This window comes from Raphanus sativus, chromosome 6 (genome assembly GCF_000801105.2).
Source record: "Raphanus sativus cultivar WK10039 chromosome 6, ASM80110v3, whole genome shotgun sequence".
Lineage (NCBI taxonomy): Eukaryota > Viridiplantae > Streptophyta > Magnoliopsida > Brassicales > Brassicaceae > Raphanus > Raphanus sativus.
In genome coordinates this window covers 44,080,078-44,097,337 of record NC_079516.1, presented here as the reverse complement: position 1 = coordinate 44,097,337, position 17,260 = coordinate 44,080,078, and the positions used below count along the sequence as shown (strand labels likewise).

The following is a 17,260-nucleotide window of genomic DNA, read 5'->3' as shown; positions in this document are numbered from 1 at the left end:
ATTCAGCCCTCCCTTCTTTTTGGATTTACAGATTTTTCTTCTAACTTCCCTTAATTTGTATACAGTTTTTAATCTAATTTTTATCAACAGATATATATCAACTATGTGTGTTTGCAAAAATAAAAGATAAATATCAACTATGTTGTGAAAAAACTAAAATTAATCCTAAGATCATATATAAGAAATTAAATTCATATATCTCCAAGTTTTTCTTGATACTTCACTAAATTATAATTTTGGAACATTTTTATTCTGTTAATATATTATTTGCTATGTTTTATATATTAACCTAATCGACAAATTTATTATATTTTAGCATTGAATATAAAATTTAGAAAATAAATATATCTTATTTTCTAAATGAAAATAAGTTATTTCATAAAACATATATATATATCATTCATATTTTTTTGCAAATGCGATAAATGACTACTTACGCAAGAAAGTAACTTTGTGGAAAATTAGTTGGAAATTCAAATCTTGAATAGTTATTTGGCATTATACATAAGGTATATGATTTAGCGAGTCACATGAAATATAACACCTAAAAATATTTATTATACTAGGAAGAAGAGATAAAATCATGTTCATAAATCGTTTCACCAAATAGGTTTATGGTAGTCAAAAAAATTTAGGAGGGTTTAGGTTATATTCAATACATCTGCTACTATTTCAAGGCTATCATGCATTTTTTAGATAGCAAAACTCAGAATTTATAGGCTTCGTAAATTTTAAATATGTGCTTCATTTTGAAATATTCATGTTTAACCAAAATATAAATTTCATTAGCTTATTATCAGAATATGTTATTGTTTTAGATGTTTTCAGAACTTTTAAATTATTTTTTAAACCATTATCCGCAAAAATTAAAGTTTACTCGGTAACACTAATTTTTTAATAAAATATATTTTATATGAAAATTTTAAAAACCTGCTAGAATAAAATTTAGTTTATCTCTTAGTCATAAATTTAGTTTTACAGATTTTATATATTTTACTATTTTAATAGTAATATTTTGTACTAAGGGTTAATAATTTAATCAAAAAATAAAATTCTATTAAGTTGAGGGTGTTAAATGATGTAATCTAAAAGTTGTGTAAAGTAATGAAAAATAAATTAGTTGATGTGCACTTTGCGAGACTAAGAAAGTGTGTCCTAAAATGGTAATATAAATTAATTCTTTATTGAATGATATCTTCCGCATATTGAACTTTGTATTTTAATTAATTAGTCAACTTTAGAATCGTAATTCCTTTTAATATAACTCTTCTACCAATCAGATTTGTCTTGGCTTACATTGTCAATGACTGCATTAATTAACAGTAAATATGAAAAAAAAATACTTAATGTAGAAAACTTAATAGTGTGAACAATGATTTCTGGAATATTTACATGTGACAGGAAAAAACGTTATACTTCCAAAGAGAAATTTAAGTTTTTTTTTGTAAATTAAGTCTATTTTGGATAAAACTGTCATATGGTGTTGACAAAAAGAAACTGTCATATAGTGATCAATTTTAAGTCGAATAATTTAGAGCTAAATACTAGTTTAGCAATACCGAATGTAACATTTAAAAATAGTTATCATTCATAAACTTTATCCGGAGTTCGACCTTCAGTAGTTACGTTGAAAAAATTAACAATTGGTTATTGTCTGTACTTCTAAGGGATTATGTATTTCTGGCCCAAAACTTATTGAATTAAAAAAAATGATACAAACTAACAATATAGAAAATGATATACTCTCAGTCTTTAGCTCGTTACCATTTGTTTAAAAAATACAAAGACTAGTTTCAATTGGTTAATAAACGCACGAACTATTTTGGATCTACGTTTAATACATAAACTAATTTTTGTTATTTAAATATAATTTTTTTGAAATTTGTATATTTTACGCATCATTTAATATGATATTAACTATACTTAACGGAAGTAAACACGATGTTAGTTTTTAACTAAACATATATTTAAATTGTGAAAAGAAAATTCTTTAAAAATACACGAATTATTTTTTATTTGTTAATAAAATACATAAACTATTTTGGATCTTCGTTTAATTTACAAACTAATTTTTTTTCTATTAAATACACAAATTTTTAAAATTTACAAATTTTACATATTCATTAAGACAAATGTTGACTTTGTTTAACAGAAGATGAGATTAGTTTTAATTAAACACATGATTAAACGAGTTTCTGATTTTGAAATTAGTTTATTGATATGTATTTAAATTTTTATTCTTCGATTAATTGTAGTGATAAATCAATTAAGATTAATTTATACTATGATTTATAAGAATATGCATATTATTTACAAAATATTGTTAAATTCAGTTTAATCTAATCAAATCCGATCGAATTCGGTTCAATTCTGATCGAACTCCAATGACCCATGATCCAAAATATTTCTGGTTTGCTAACCCGTCTGGTTTAAAAAACACCGAAAAATACCCATGCTGATCAAAGTCTAAAATTTAATCCTAATCTAATCATTTAAACTTTCAAAATCTCGCAGCTAATCGTTGGGAATTAAACTTTCGAAATCTCCGAACGTGTGGGGATTGTTGAGACATTGACGCGGCACATGGAAACCAACACATATGCAACGTCGTTGATTGGACTCGTCACGACACGTGAGATTCATGAACTTTACGATTTTTAGTTTCTCGTAATGCAAAAACAGAACAGAGGAGAAAAACTGAAAAATTCTACCAAACTCGATTTTTAGGAGGATCATTGTAAAAAGACTAGTAAGGATGTCAAAGAACATAGTTCCAAAAAAACAAATGTCAAAGAGCACTTCACAGACAGGTTTATTATTATTATTAATTAGATTCCTGGATCAATCTGATAACTAACATGCTAAACATTTTTTTTCATGTTTTGGGCTTAACGAGTACGACATGATCTTACTTTGCCATGAGACGGGAACGTAACGGCGCGTTTTATCCTCGGCGTATTCTCTTCTACGTTCTTCTTCCTTTCATCAGTGTCAACCACAACGGCTAAACTTCGGCAGCTGTTTCTCTCAGTTTGCTGCGCCTCCTCAGCACACGCTTCTTTGGCTGGTGCTGCTGCTGCTGCGACTGAGTCTACAATCTGACTTGATGAGCCGTGGCTGGAGCAAGAGATGGCCATGAGGATACGGAGACCAATCAAGAGGAGAAGAGGAAGAGAGATCAAGAACAACGCGTAGTAGATGATCCACCCGAATCCAGTGTGGCTCCTGCCGTGAAATAACCACTCAAAGGCCAAGGCAACTCCTGATGTGAACGTAGCTGAGCTGCTTATCACCAAAAGGTTGACGATCGCGGGGTTCGGAATCTCCAAGAATGCTCTCGTTTTGGCGAGCAACCCCATCTCTACCGTTTCCACCTGCTTCTCAGTGCCTTTCTCCTGATCCCTCTCCATTTTTCAGATTGTTTTTTTTTAAAAGAATACCATGAGTAAGTGAAGGGTACAGAGTTAAATACAAGGGATCACTAATTTGAATTTTGGACTTTTAAAAAGCTAGAATATTCTGTAATCTTATTGTTAGAGATTTTTATTCTGAAATTTGTAATATTAATCCCTTAAAAAAAAGTCAAAAAATAAATATTTCTTTAGTATTCAGACCCCCTTTCCCCCGTTCATAACATAACTAACACCATACACAAGCACTATGGACAAAGAGGCTACAAACAATTTTTTTTTTTGGTCTAGACTACAAACAACTAAACTTGGTTAATAAGAAGAACACTTAGAGGGATTGTTCAAAAAAAAAAAGAAAAAAAAGAAGAACACTTAGAGGGCTAGCTAGGGCTGGGCAAATAAACCGAACCCGAAAATCCGATCCGAATCCGATCCAGTAAAAAGGAATCCGAACCGATCCGAACCCGACATAAATACCGAATGGATCTTGTTTTTTGGTATTTCGGGGTATGGATATTATCCGAACCGAACCCGAATCTAAATGGATATCCGATAGAACCCGAAATATTCAAAACCCCCGAAAGATTTTATACCATACATGATCTAAATTCCTAATATGTATTCAAAATACATTAAGATATATTGAACATCTAAAAATACTTATCTATTACATAAAGTTTGGTGGTTCTATTTCATGAAGGTTGATGGTTAAAGGTGGCCGTTGAATTTTGAAATATTTAGATTAGATTTTATTTTCATTAAACAATGTTTCTTATTTCATGAGATCGATTTCCGTTTTATGATTTCATTTATTTGGTTTTCTTTCTATCAGTAAATATGTTTCCCTTTCATTTGATTTTGAATGATCATGGTTGATGTTTCGTTCTTATTTTTAAATAGTTTTTACTTATGTTTTGGCTAGAGAAAAGTATAAATTAGGTATTTGAAACCAAAACAAACCAATTTTACTTATGTTTTGATTACAAAATAGGTACAAATCGGATATTTTTACACCGAAGAACCGATTGGGACCCGAACCCGAAAGTACATTGGGTTGTACTGGTTCTTTGAAGATTTACTAACTCCGACCCGAACCCGATAAAACCCGAACCGGTCCCGAACCGAACTTTTAAATAATCCGAATGGGGCTGATTTTGATAAACCCGAAAAACCGAAACCCGATTGGATAAAACCGAAACCCGATTGGGACCCCGAATGCCCACGCCTAGGGCTAGCTACTTGATAGTGATGTAGCGGTTAGTCCCGTGCCTAGCCCAATAGTCTTTTAGATTAAACACACGACAGATCATATCCTTCTGCTGCTAAACTGCCACTTTATTTTTTCTTCTTATGCATCAAATGTGAGTAATATTAAAAACTATAACATGTTCAACATACGAATTTTAAATAAAATAGGTTTACAACCATTGAGAATGTCCCACAGGTGAAGAAGCTAAACGCCTTAGCTTCTTCTCTTATTCATATAGAGACAAGAGCCGCGGTGATCAATTCATTCAAGCGTAGAGATCAATCCCCCAAAACTTGGCCGGTTGGTTCGTACGGTACTTCCTGTCCATGCTCTTGATCACCTCCATGTCCTCTTTCGTCAGTTCGAAGTCGAAAACCTTGAAATTCTCTTCCAACCTCTCAGCCTTGGATGTCTTTGGTATCACCACTGTGTTCCTCTGTATTCCCCACCTCAGCACCACCTGTGCCACTGTCTTTTTGTACTTCTCCGCCACTTCCTGATCAACAAGAAGAAGAAGAAGAAGGATTCTTCAGAAATGTTCAATCTATTTTTAACGTTTTCAATCCAAAACTAATAATAAGCTGGGGCTTACTTTGAGAGCTGGGTCATCGAGACATGAGACGGTACCAAACCACTCTGCATTGGCCGTGGCACCTCCGAGAGGAGTATGAGCTGTGACACAAATACCATGCTTCTGGCAGAATTTTACAAGAGAGTCGCGTTGGAAGTAAGGATGCGTCTCAATCTGATTCACCGCTGGCTTTATCTTGGAATAAGCCAAGCAATCCCTCGTTAGAAACACGTCATAGTTACTGCAAACAAAAATGAGTGGTTAAGAAGATATTATTGTGAGAATTTGAATCCATATACATAGTATTTAATAAATAAATAAATAAATCAAATATATAGATAGCCTCATTCATATATACCTGATCCCAATGCTGCGGACGAGACCCATAGAAACAAGCTTTTCCATGTCATGCCATGTAGTTTCAAGAGAGATGGTAGTATCTATGTCCAATACTCCATCATCGCCCAAAGCACTGTCGGTGGTTCCAACACCTGCAAGCAACATATGGAGATGGTGGTCTCAGATATAGGAGGATTGGTTCTCTCTCTACTTGAGGAAGAGGAAGGAGGAAGTTACCAGTGTGCCTAGTTGCAACGGGGAAATGAACGAGGTAAAGGTCGAGATAATCAAGTTGAAGTTTCTTCAGACTGTCCTTGCAAGCTTCAATTACATGTCCATGGTCTGAATTCCATAGCTGCATTAAATTAAATAAAAAAACAAAGAAACATCAGAACTTAGAGTTTTTCTCATTTTTTTTTCATAGATTAAAGATAAGTAGAATCATACCTTGGTTGTAACGAAGAGATCCTCTCTCTTGACTAAACCAGTCTTGAATGCTTCTGACAGAGCCTCACCAACTTCAGCTTCGTTCCTATAATCAGCTGTTGCCAAAGTAAATGATACATAAAATAAGACTCCCAAAAAAAAAAATCAAAAATAAAGACTTGGGGTCTCTTCAAATTAACAAGTTTTACAGAGTAGAACTAGAAAGCTCAGATCTTTATACATTTTCCAAATTAAAAAACTCCAGCTTTGAACGAAACCCCATTACTCTAATTCAAATCTCCAGAAAGGAAAGAGTAAGAGAGTGAGTACCAGCACAGTCGAGGTGGCGGTAGCCGATCTTGATGGAGTTGATGATGAGGTCTCGAATCCCTTCCTTCTCCATTCTCCACACTCCTAAGCCGACGATCGGCATCTTGTAGCCACTGTTCAGGGTTATCTCCATCTTCTTCTTCTTCTTCTTTCTGAATCCTGATAGGGTGAATGAATATCTGGTCAGATTGAGAGTTGTCTGTCCTGTGTCACTCGAGTGTTTTTTGGCAACGCACACGTTTAGATCTTAAAAAAGACGATAGATCAAAGATAAAAGAGTTTTCATCTAGGCCCAATGTGTAGCCTATTACTCATCCTTAATAGGCTAAGTAATATAATGTATAGGCCCAATATCAGTTAAACGCAACGTTTTTGGTATATATAACATAATCACTGTTTCCAAGTTTACTTTGCTTCCGTGTTGAGTTCCATCAATTGTTCTCTCTCTCTCTCTTCTCTCTCACAGGTAATTCTCCAATGGTCGGTAGCTCAATCGATCGATATCTCTCGTTTTCATCTGAATAATCTCAAAGCTAGCTTTCGATTCCAAGTTTTCTGCTTTTTTTTTTGTTTCTTTATCGCTCTTATAAGAAATAGCTGATTTTGTTTGTGATTCTTCAGATTTGGGGGTGAGCAATATAAGAATTGGTCATTTAGTTAGGTTTTATAAGGATCTTAATCTTTGTGGGTCGGCTTCCAAAGGTTGAATTGTGCGAATTCGAATCTAGGTTTTTCTTATGATTCGAATTGGTGGACTGATTCATGTGAAGCCCTAAAATTTATGAGTGCCCCTTGTTCTCTTTTCCCCAAAATTTATGTAAAGGATTGTGCTTTTGTCTGATTTGGGATCTCTCAGTGGTTCTTATGTAAGTGGCGTTTCTTTTTGGCTTAGGTTGGAAGTTGGTTCTTCTCTGCGTTATTTATCTACCACCTAAACTATGGTAAGTGCTTTCTTTTTTTTTTTGACCTGTTTAAACCCACAAAGGTTTCTCTTTTAACCGTTAACTCTTCAATCAAAGCTTATTAATAATAAACTCACCTTTGGGACTTTATAACACAATGCAGTTTTTCGATGGATACCATTACCCTGGAACCACCTTTGAGCAGAGTTACCGGTGCTATCCTGCTTCTTTTATCGACAAGGTTTTATTACATCTCTCTCTGTCTCTCTACTTACCACTTGATAAGTGAACTGAGGGTGCGTTGTTTATGTTGAGACCGTAGTCGTCTGAGTGAATTCATAACAAAGCTGAGTTTTAAAGTTAGAATTATGAATTGTTGAGTTCCTAACTTCTGTTTCCTTCTCTCTCTCTTTGCAGCCTCAAATTGAAAGTGGTGACAAGAGTAAGACTTTTTCTTTTTATATGTCTGTTTCCTCTTACTATTTGTACTACGCATGTTTCGAGTTTGACTTGTGTTGTTAAATCTATTTCAGTTATAATGCCACCATCAGCTCTTGACCGTCTCGGTATGCCAATACGTTCTATCTCTCCCTTTTAGGATTTGATTGAACTTAAAATAATTATCAGAGTACTAATGTTGGGGAAACTTTACAGCCTCTTTGCATATTGACTATCCTATGCTGTTTGAGCTTCGTAATGCTGGAATCGAACGTGTTTCACACTGTGGAGTCCTTGAGTTCATTGCTGAAGAAGGCATGATTTACATGCCATATTGGGTTAGTATCAGTTTCCTCGTTGAATGTCAATTGAGACACTCTTGATCATGACTCATGAGGCTGATTTTTGCTACTTTGATCTATTTCCAGATGATGCAGAATCTGCTGCTGCAAGAAGGAGACATTGTGAGAGTTAGAAATGTCACTCTTCCAAAAGGAACCTATGTTAAACTACAGCCGCACACTACGGACTTCCTGGATATATCTAATCCGAAAGCCATGTGAGTCCTCTTATTGATTATTGCTTGGCTGATAGCATTTCCGTGTATGATTCTTGGGCTGATGAAAGAATGAACCTTTTTGCAGCTTGGAGACTGCTTTGAGGAACTACTCATGCCTAACCACTGGGGATAGCATCATGGTTCCATACAACAATAAGAAGTACTTTATAGATATAGTTGAAACAAAGCCTGCTAATGGAATCAGCATCATAGAAACAGACTGTGAGGTTGATTTTGCACCTCCCCTTGATTACAAGGAGCCTGAACGTCCCAAAACAGCACCTGCTGCAGCTAAGGGTCCGGCGAAAGGTATGTATCTATTGGACATGGAATCATCACTCATCAGATGAAGTTACTATTAGCTTTTTCAAGCTGTTAAGATTATCATGGTCTGTTTTTTTTTAATTATTTTTATAATTCAGCTGAGGAAGTTGTGCCTGAACCTGAACCAAAGTTCAACCCTTTCACGGGATCTGGAAGACGGTTAGATGGGAGACCTCTTTCCTATGAGCCGCCACCAGCATCTTCTGCTTCTTCCTCTAGCTCAAAAGATAAACAGCCAGCTGTTGCTAATGGCAATGGACAGGCATCTGTAGCAAGTAGTAGCTCAGAGAAAGCTGCTCGACAGGCTCAAGGAAAGCTTGTGTTTGGGGGCAACGCAAACCGTGCCCCAAAAGAAGCTCCAAAGGTACAGTTTCAAACTTTGTGATAAATGAGACGCTGTAGTGGTGGGAAATTGAGAGAGAAATACAAATGAATGTTCTGTCTTTCAGGTTGGAGCTGGAAAAGAGACAAAACAAGAGGAAGAGGAGAAGAAAGAAGAGCCGAAGTTCCAAGCTTTCACTGGGAAGAAGTATTCGTTGAGGGGTTGATCAAGCAACTGTCTCTGCTCGGTTTATTTTATGATCTGTTGTGTACTATATAAAGTATTCGTTGTGCTTCGAATCAAACAAGGAAAAACAAATAATTTAATAAAGCTATTGCTTGATAAGTCGCAGGGTCTGTGATTTGGAAACTGAATCAAATCTGACATTTCTGATTTCTGAAAGGTCACTGGAAATAATTGGACAATACATATCTCGTGTTTGTAGTATACTAAAAAAAAGCCCAAATATACAGAGAAAAAGATGTCTTTTGTTTTATGGTGTATACTGCTGATGTATGCTCACATTGTTGCATAATGGCTCTGAGTGCATTCACGTATTTGTACTTGAATTCAAAGCCAATCTCTTTGGCTCTTACAGGTAATAAGACCTTCTATCCTTCAAGTACAACAGTGGCACCTTCTTCTCCGAGCAACGCTTTGAGTGCAAACTCTGGAACTGGTAGCCATGATGGTCGACCAAGAACACTGCCTAGCTGCAGCCCCATTTATAACTCCAGCAACAACCAACAAACCGAGAACACACTGCTTTTAGTCTTTTGACATATTTATCCTAGTCTAGCAATACTTCAAAGTAACATAGAGCACATGTTCTGTATACATGTATGTTGTTACAAAAGAAAAATAAATAAAAAATCACTTCGTACGGAGAAGGACGGAGGAAAGGAAAAGAGAAGATGAGAGAGCGAAGGAGGAGGAAAGAGACGCAGTGAACAGTGAAGCTCCATTGTGTGTCCTGATTTGATCGTTTACACTGAGTGCTGGTGGGGAAGAGAACTTAACGGACCCTTAATGGGCTTTCACAATTGAGTAAAGAGGCCCATTCATACCAATTTGTAGCCCAAAGAAGAACCCTGTGCTTTTTAGTAGTCATTTGAAGTGAGACACGGAGAGGAAGAGGAGAGAGATGGCGGCGGCGATGCAGTGGTGCGGCGTGATGACGCGACGGATTATGATGGCGCAGAGTACGCCTGGAGCAGTGACGAAGTATTCTTCGTTATCCCCGGCGGCGGCGGCGATGGAAGTGTGCGGGAGAGGGGATAGTAAGACGAAGAAAGGGAAAAGGTTCAAAGGATCGTACGGTAACTCGAGAGGGAAGAAGCAGAAGATGATTGAGAGGATCAAAGACAAGCTCGAGGTTCCCAGGTCCACTCCTTGGCCTCTCCCTTTCAAGCTCATCTGAAGAAATTTCACTATCGTGCTATAAAAAAAAATGTCGCCTTTAGTGATGAGTTCTCACTTCTTTAAACTGTCTGTATACTTACTTCTTCTTCTTTTTCTTCATGAAGTGTTGAGTATAAACTCGTCTGTGCTTTTTTGTTTGATTGAATAAAATGTTACTGGATCAGTATGCGTTGGTGCAAATTTGTGCTTGCTTTTCGTTTAAGGGAATTGTTTTTGGATTTGTAACCGGCCGTTACCATCGTAGATTGTTGTCTAGTTAGGTTGGTGTTAGGAAGATTATAGAACCGAGCCACCTTGGTGTGAAAGAATGTGTGTCACACAACAGACGAATGTGTTGAATTGAATCATGTTCGGATGGGTGAATGTAGGATAGTTCAGTTATACCAAAACTCTAGAGCCTCGTAAGATGTTCATTGCATATTGTACTGTACGATTGTGTTAAAACTCTTTTGGTTTCGTTGAATGTTTTTTTAGTTAATCATCATCATACATGATTGCCCCCTCTGGATATTTAGAGTGATTTGGTTGTTTCGTATATGTTTGCTCAACGTCTCTTTTCTTGAGTTCGATTTATTGATTCTTCTTTTACTTTTGAGTTAACTAAAACAAACATTCAACGAAAAAAACATCTTCGTTTTAACACAACGAAACCAAAACAGTTTTAACACAATCGTACAGTACATTTGGTTGTTTCGTATATTTTTGCTCAACGTCTCTTTTAGTGGGGTGTTTTCACTTTCGCACTGTTATTGTGTCCTTTACTTAATCAGAAACAAACTACAGTAGTTTGTTACTCATTGAAATGAACATTTTAGGATTTTAGTAGTCATTGGGCTTGAAACGTTTTCTTTTAAAGGAGACCATAACTAATTCCAATCTTTACTCACGTGAAGAGATTATTCGTTGCAGTAAACTAGAACAAAAGTCGGACATTATATCACACGCAACCAATGATGATAAACATCTGAATCAGATAAATCTCTGTCAGTTTCCAAATCAAAAGCCCTCCCATTTTAGCAAATCAAACTGAGAAGCTGTTCAGACATCTAAGATTATCGTTTTTCATCGAACACCGAAAACAAAAACTCACCTAAAAGATATACAACCTTGAAAACCATTAATGTGAACGCGTTCAGAAAAGCGTGGTCAAGCTTTTTCTCCAGCTAAGAGATCTCCGAGTTGTCGCAAGTGGAGGCGTGAAGCTCAGACCAAACATCCCCTTCATAGCTCTTCCTTGCTCCACGAACCTAACGAGCTTCGCTACAACGGCTGCGCTATCCACCGCGTGGGTTATGTCCTTGGGTTTACTCCAGAGCTGGTTTGCCAGCTGCAACCGTCGGCGTTTCGAGTTAACATCGATCCCAAACTTCTCATAAAGCCTCTTCCTTTCTTCTACAGAAAATCTCTTCCCAACTAGCTTGCTTAGCATCCGTCTCTCCCTCTGAAGTGCCTTCAAACTACAACGAAACCAAAGAACGCGCAGGTGAAATTAAACAATAGCTTTTTTTGCTGCGGATGCAAACGCAAAATGCTAGAAGAGCTAACCTTGAAGCTACTGTGAGAGTCCGTCCTCTTTCAAACGCTTGGTTTCCCTGAGAGAAGCTTTCTTTCATGAAGGAAAGTCTTCTTAGCTCTACTCCCATGTATATCGAATCTGCTTGATCTCCCGTGAAGAGCAAGAAGAAGTATGTTCTGTGCACTAACGAGACATGACATGTCTGCCAAAGTTCCAGAATCTGTTCCCTTTGTCTGTTGAATTCCTCTGCCCAGTTCGTCATTGTCCCAGACACCTCTTTCTCCATAGCCCCCAGACCAATGTCATTCCCCATTTTTCCTGAATTATCAGGATCCGTAACCTGAAACAACAAAGCTTGACGTAAGTAATTTTGACTTAGGATTCAAAACCTGAACACAATGTTTGGTGTCAGAAGTTCAATCATTTGTAGCAAAAGAAAGAGGTGGTTTTTACCATCTCCTTGAGCCCTTCAACAAATGACCGGATGCTGGTGATACCTCCATCTTCTCCCACCATCGGTGTTCCAACGCTGTGAGCCTCAGTGGAATCGCTTCCAAGAGAAGACATTGAGTCATTCCTCAACAACTTCTTACCAGAACCAGACTCTAATTCAGGAAACGCAATACCATGAACTTCCCGTCTTCCAGGGTAGTCTAAATCCAGAGCATCAGGGGGAGTGCTTGTCCCAGTCGGAGTATCTCCGCGGCTCCAACTCTTCCTCACCCTGACGCTTCTAACACTTGACGGATTCCTATTTTGAGGAAGACCTGTTCCACCGTTTGCCGTTGCACTCTGGCCCAAATGTGTTTCTGCGTCTGCCCTTTCTTCATCGTTGCTAACAATGTCACTGGCTGATTCTTCCACCTCAATACACTGTACTTCTTTGCAATCTTCTTCAGATTGATCTCCTGAACGATTAGGAGACAATACTTCATCTAGATCCTCGTCAGGGTGAGACCTAACAGGAGCTCTTGCAGTCGACAGAGGCGTTGACGTGCCATCTGATATGAAACTAGTCCGGTCTGGATCAACCACTCCTGATGCTTCTGACACTGAGCCATCGCCCCATTTGTTGTTACGGTTATGGTGTGGAGTTCCAGCCTTCGGAAAAGGGAAGAAAATAAGCAATCGATTGAGTCAGAAATGTCATCAAATCTACAGGTTATTAGATTATTGGATTATATGTCGATTAAACTGGGATACCTTCGAAGATTCATCGTGTTCAACCATCCTCATGTAGTCTTCAAGCCGAGATTGAGCAACATCCCGCTGTTTAGTCATTTCTAAGAGTTGCTTCTCCATCTGCACAACATCAAAACCTTAATCAGAGTAAACCCAACTACCTAAAACCAACCAAACGCATGTCAAAACATCTGTGGAACTACTTTTGGGTTTTCATTAAAGCACAGACCTTCTGTATCTGAAGATCTTTCTTTCTCAGCACAACCCCACAATCGCAACTTGAGGAGGCAGGGGCTGGGTTTCTCAGCTCGCTTTCGAGCCTGGCTAGCTCACGCTGTAGTTGCTTCACCAAAGCTTTGTCTGACATAACAACATTGATCTGTGCCTTCGTGGTGACTTCCTTGGCACAGCATGCAAACAAAAGCGTGTTTCTAGTCTGCTCCACATGGCTCCTTGCTGGACTTAGTGTGCAGACTATGGCGGTTCTGGCGTTTCCCCCCAAACACGGCTGAAGAATACGTGTGAGCTTGGAGTCTCTATAGTTGATGTGTCCTTGTCTTCCCATGCTGCATCATGTTGATAGTCTTTTATGTTAATGCACATTATCTCTCAGAAAGACAAATAGAAAAGCTTGTAAGACCCATATTTTGTTTCATCGATATTGAACTCTGGCAAATGCAAAAAGAACTTTGGTATTGTTAACCAAAGTATCACTTCCACACCTGAGTTTGCGTATCACAGTTCCAAGAGTCAGCAAACTTCGATTGATATAACAACCCTCCTTGAGTCGTGAACCAGCTGATAAGGCCTGCGATGCGCGCTCGCTCCCGGCCAAATCAATGAAATTCTGTACATAAGAACAATGAGCACAAAAACAATGGGTGGGTAAAGTTTAGAACATTATGACCCAGAACAGATAAAGCAGATGAGTACATACCACACTCGCAATGAGAGTGGCTGAGTTTTCTCTGCCTAGGAACTCACGGGCAGAGCTTTCAACTGTCTACAAAAATTAACAGTTAAGATAAGGCACTATAGCTAAATGAGATAAATCTTTGTCCGTTAGATCCAGTGACAGATTAGAGCTTTACTAGTTTAATAATTTGATGAGATCTAGAACTTTTCTGATTCAATGAGGTTTCGCCAATCTTCCGCTGCGCTGCAATTATTTGAACGAGGAAACGTGACAAAAGATCCTTTTCAGACAACATTTTATACATGAAAACTTGAGTCTCAAATCATAAGCAAACTACACAACTACCAAATGGCTCCTAGTACTGTTAAACGGGTGGACTTTCTGAGGTCAATACCTTCACAAACAGAGATCAGATCCTTCAAATGGTTCCAGTCTCTCAGGATTTCCTCTGTTGTTTTTTCAACGACGGCCCCTTTCTGAATGGCAGAAAAATAGACGACAAGAGTGAAGAGTCAAACAAGGTTTTAACTAAAAGACTTCTCAGTAAGGAGAAATAATCTTTCACCTCAGGATCATCTCGTAGCCTCAGTGGTGTACTATCCGGGCTGAGAAGATCTCGGATGGCCTCATTATAGATCTCTATAGCCGAAAATTTAACAACAAACGCCCTATCTTCATGCTGCAGCGTCCAATGAAATTAGTGAAAGAACATATCTTATTATGGAGAAAAAACTCAGACTTGAATTTTTGGCAGTACCTTAAATATATAGTCAAATATGTCAGCCACGGCAAACTCGGTTATACCAGTCATTGTGTATGTCTTTCCACTGCTCGTCTGACCATATGCGAAAATACTAGCTGGGAACCAATAATTATTTGAAAACTTAGCCTTTGATGCCATCAATATCTATATATAATCACAACAATCAAAGAAGCTTACAGTTGATTCCTTTGACGACCGAGAGAGCAACTTCCTTGGGACCATCCTCGTAAACTTGTCTGGTTGGGGATTCACCTCGGTACACTCTATCTGTCATCAACATGCCAAAAGAGAAATGTGCATCCACAGATGAACTCACATATATGATGTTTAAGCTTAAAATTCAAGGAGACAAGGCCAGGTAGAAATAAATTAATCGAAGAGGCACTGTGAACAAAATATGAACTATATATACCGCACAAGATGGTTTTGGATGAAAGGTAAGATTGTTATCAGACGCAATATAGATAATGTATTGTTTCAAAGAAAAGATTAAAAACTGAAGTTGATCTTAGTATATAGACGAAATAAACTATAAACAATACCGAAATTCTTACCGAATGTATATGCAGAAGGAAAAGTTGAGCCTTCACGCAACGTGTTTCTATACAATACGGTGGTGTCATTGATGCATTCCCAATCTGCAGCTTCATTAGCCAAGATCTCTTTTTCGTTCAGAGGTCTCAGTCTGACCAGAACCATTATCTTCTCTTCACGGGCTATAGGCACATGTGTCTTGTCCATTTTCTTCAGCTCTTCTCCAGCAATCGCTCCCATTGGTAACTTGTCAGATCACAGTGATGAACAGAGAGCTCTTTAAGCAGTGGAATCGCGAGCTAGTTTCCTGAAATAGTTCAAACGTTGAGATTGATGTATTTGTGCATTTCCAGATATTTTTGACGATTGATGAAAGCTTTGAAGAACAGAATAGGAACGAGAAGAGAACAAAAGAGTCCTTATTTTCCAACTAACACAACCATAAAGTAATGATAAAAGCTCAGACACCTCATCTTACCAAACCAAAAACAAGAGATTAAAATAAGAAGCATGCCTCCCTTAGTGTTTCCTAGTGTTTCCCAAATGAAGAGAGAATTTAAAAAACAAAAATAAAAGGGGAGAATTTTGGACAGCTCAACAAAGTAAACTCATAATGTCAGAAAATGTGGATTCCACAGCAACTAAATAAATGACCAGAGTTTCAAATTTATTCAAAACACTACTTAAGCAGAAAGAAAAATGATACCGAAAGAGAGATGACTTATAAACAGGGATATAAGGTTGTTATTAAAAATATGATAACATAGTTTACTTAGAAGGTGATCAACCTTAAACTGAAGCAGAAACGATAAACAAAAAAAAAAGATAACCGACTTTATTGAGTAGTGGTCACCCACAATGCTTGAAAACGAAGTCATGCAACATCAATCCAAAGTTTCTTTAATGGAAAAAGAAGTAATAAATGGCCCCACAACCCACCCATTCTTTGTTGAAATGTAATCAGATTCTGAAGGTACTTTAATCTTACACACGCAAAAGCAGACACAAGGAAAGAAAAAAAAAAAGGAGAGAAACTACTCCCTCCGTTTCAATTTATTTGTCGTTCTAGACTTCGGCACACAGATTAATAAAACATTTAATTTTGTATATTTACTAGATAAAAACATCATTACCAATACAACTAACCAGATTTCAACCAATAGAAAAATATAATAGATTAAAAAGTCAATAAATTTTGCATTGAAATCATAAAACGACACTTATTTTGAAACGAAAATTTTGCTCCAAAACGACATATAATTCGAAACGGAAGGAGTATATACTTAATTGTTGTATTCACAAAGTCTATCCCTGACCTTGAGTTTTCTCTTAAACAATAAATGTAACTAAGGAAAACAAAGGTAACAGTTAGCTAGCATTGAAAATGATGATAATGTAACATAATATAAGATTTGACTTGAATGCAAAAAAAAAAAAAAAATCTAAAAAAAGCATGTCTCCATCTAAAAACTAAACCCTAAATCTTCTCTTTGAATCATAAGAAGATTTAGTATCAAAATGTTGATGATATACAGAGGGTGGCTTGTAATACCTAATGCTTGGTTGTTGTCTTCTTCCCCAAAGTGATGCCAGAAGCTCTGATCTAAAAAATCCACCACATAAAATTAGCATGAACCGAAAACACTCGGGAGCTGATTTTAAAAGTGGAAACGGAGAATTAGGAATATATCAATCAAATCTTAGATAAAATGCTCCACGGATATTACCAAAAGTAGCAGAAAATCGATCTATAAAAATCAGGGGAAAAGTAATTAGCACGGTGAAGGTGAAGTACGAGAAATCTAAAACCCCCCGATGAAACAATGAGTGTAATCAAAAACGCGATGGATCTCTAACAGTTGCGCGAAATAACTGGAGAAAAGAGAGAATCAAGTACCTTTCTTCTTCTTCTTCTTCTGCTGCTTCGTCGTCTTCTTCTTCTTCCTCGGCTGCTCTCTAAAAAATCGCCATGGGAGGGACCAATGGGGGCATTGATTTGGTCCCGCAAATCTCGTGGGGGAAGCGCCTCTCTCTCTCTCTTTCACACTCCTTTTTTG

General features: G+C 37.2%; 5 protein-coding genes across 6 annotated transcripts; 2 read left to right on the top strand and 3 right to left on the bottom strand.

Annotated features, from left to right (window-relative positions):
• Positions 1-2,581: 2,581 nt before the first annotated feature.
• LOC130496455 (uncharacterized) lies at positions 2,582-3,369 on the bottom strand. Its single transcript, XM_056988518.1, has one exon. It carries the CDS (start codon positions 3,357-3,359, stop codon positions 2,889-2,891), a length of 471 nt encoding a protein of 156 aa, XP_056844498.1. The 5' UTR covers positions 3,360-3,369; the 3' UTR covers positions 2,582-2,888.
• A 1,355-nt stretch (positions 3,370-4,724) lies between these two features.
• On the bottom strand, positions 4,725-6,566 carry LOC108806027 (NADP-dependent D-sorbitol-6-phosphate dehydrogenase). The gene is made up of 6 exons (XM_018578038.2): positions 6,326-6,566; positions 6,017-6,111; positions 5,807-5,924; positions 5,589-5,721; positions 5,252-5,471; positions 4,725-5,155 (listed from the first exon to the last, which is right to left on the bottom strand). The coding sequence occupies exons 1-6, from the start codon at positions 6,456-6,458 to the stop codon at positions 4,925-4,927; spliced, it is 930 nt and encodes a 309-aa protein (XP_018433540.1). The 5' UTR covers positions 6,459-6,566; the 3' UTR covers positions 4,725-4,924.
• A 148-nt stretch (positions 6,567-6,714) lies between these two features.
• Positions 6,715-9,215, top strand: LOC108806046 (uncharacterized). Its single transcript, XM_018578064.2, has 10 exons — positions 6,715-6,791; positions 7,218-7,266; positions 7,391-7,468; positions 7,645-7,669; positions 7,761-7,793; positions 7,882-8,003; positions 8,094-8,224; positions 8,310-8,533; positions 8,647-8,912; positions 8,998-9,215. The coding sequence occupies exons 2-10, from the start codon at positions 7,264-7,266 to the stop codon at positions 9,094-9,096; spliced, it is 981 nt and encodes a 326-aa protein (XP_018433566.1). The 5' UTR covers positions 6,715-6,791; positions 7,218-7,263; the 3' UTR covers positions 9,097-9,215.
• Positions 9,216-9,963: 748 nt separating this feature from the next.
• LOC108809339 (30S ribosomal protein S31, mitochondrial) lies at positions 9,964-10,458 on the top strand. Its single transcript, XM_018581487.2, has one exon. It carries the CDS (start codon positions 10,015-10,017, stop codon positions 10,288-10,290), a length of 276 nt encoding a protein of 91 aa, XP_018436989.2. The 5' UTR covers positions 9,964-10,014; the 3' UTR covers positions 10,291-10,458.
• Positions 10,459-11,206: 748 nt separating this feature from the next.
• On the bottom strand, positions 11,207-17,260 carry LOC108813199 (kinesin-like protein KIN-7E). Of its 2 annotated transcripts, XM_018585687.2 has the most exons (15): positions 17,101-17,260; positions 16,756-16,806; positions 15,224-15,510; positions 14,847-14,936; positions 14,664-14,764; positions 14,472-14,585; positions 14,301-14,382; positions 14,082-14,149; positions 13,928-13,993; positions 13,713-13,837; positions 13,220-13,556; positions 13,012-13,110; positions 12,262-12,909; positions 11,838-12,148; positions 11,207-11,749 (listed from the first exon to the last, which is right to left on the bottom strand). In XM_018585687.2, exons 3-15 carry the CDS (start codon positions 15,441-15,443, stop codon positions 11,425-11,427), a joined length of 2,586 nt encoding a protein of 861 aa, XP_018441189.2. In that variant the 5' UTR covers positions 15,444-15,510; positions 16,756-16,806; positions 17,101-17,260; the 3' UTR covers positions 11,207-11,424. The 2 variants fall into 2 exon arrangements, with proteins under 2 accessions (XP_018441189.2, XP_056845005.1); XM_056989025.1 differs by lacking the exons at positions 16,756-16,806; positions 17,101-17,260 and adding an exon at positions 15,682-15,808.

What these genes read in the sequence shown, in the direction of transcription:
- LOC108809339 (XM_018581487.2), top strand. Translation starts at nt 10,015, where the DNA reads ATGGCGGCGGCGATGCAGTGGTGCGGCGTGATGACGCGACGGATTATG.
- LOC108813199 (XM_018585687.2), bottom strand. Translation starts at nt 15,443, where the DNA reads ATGGGAGCGATTGCTGGAGAAGAGCTGAAGAAAATGGACAAGACACAT. An exon ending in TCCTTCTGCATATACATTCG is followed by an intron (nt 14,937 to 15,223) that starts GTAAGAATTTCG and finishes TGTTGATGACAG; the next exon opens with ATAGAGTGTACCGAGGTGAA. An exon ending in AAGATCTTCAGATACAGAAG is followed by an intron (nt 13,111 to 13,219) that starts GTCTGTGCTTTA and finishes GATGTTGTGCAG; the next exon opens with ATGGAGAAGCAACTCTTAGA.
- LOC130496455 (XM_056988518.1), bottom strand. Translation starts at nt 3,359, where the DNA reads ATGGGGTTGCTCGCCAAAACGAGAGCATTCTTGGAGATTCCGAACCCC.
- LOC108806046 (XM_018578064.2), top strand. An exon ending in CTGCTTCTTTTATCGACAAG is followed by an intron (nt 7,469 to 7,644) that starts GTTTTATTACAT and finishes CTCTCTTTGCAG; the next exon opens with CCTCAAATTGAAAGTGGTGA. An exon ending in AATTGAAAGTGGTGACAAGA is followed by an intron (nt 7,670 to 7,760) that starts GTAAGACTTTTT and finishes AATCTATTTCAG; the next exon opens with TTATAATGCCACCATCAGCT.
- LOC108806027 (XM_018578038.2), bottom strand. Translation starts at nt 6,458, where the DNA reads ATGGAGATAACCCTGAACAGTGGCTACAAGATGCCGATCGTCGGCTTA. An exon ending in CGTTGCAACTAGGCACACTG is followed by an intron (nt 5,722 to 5,806) that starts GTAACTTCCTCC and finishes TGTTGCTTGCAG; the next exon opens with GTGTTGGAACCACCGACAGT. An exon ending in GTCCGCAGCATTGGGATCAG is followed by an intron (nt 5,472 to 5,588) that starts GTATATATGAAT and finishes TTTTGTTTGCAG; the next exon opens with TAACTATGACGTGTTTCTAA.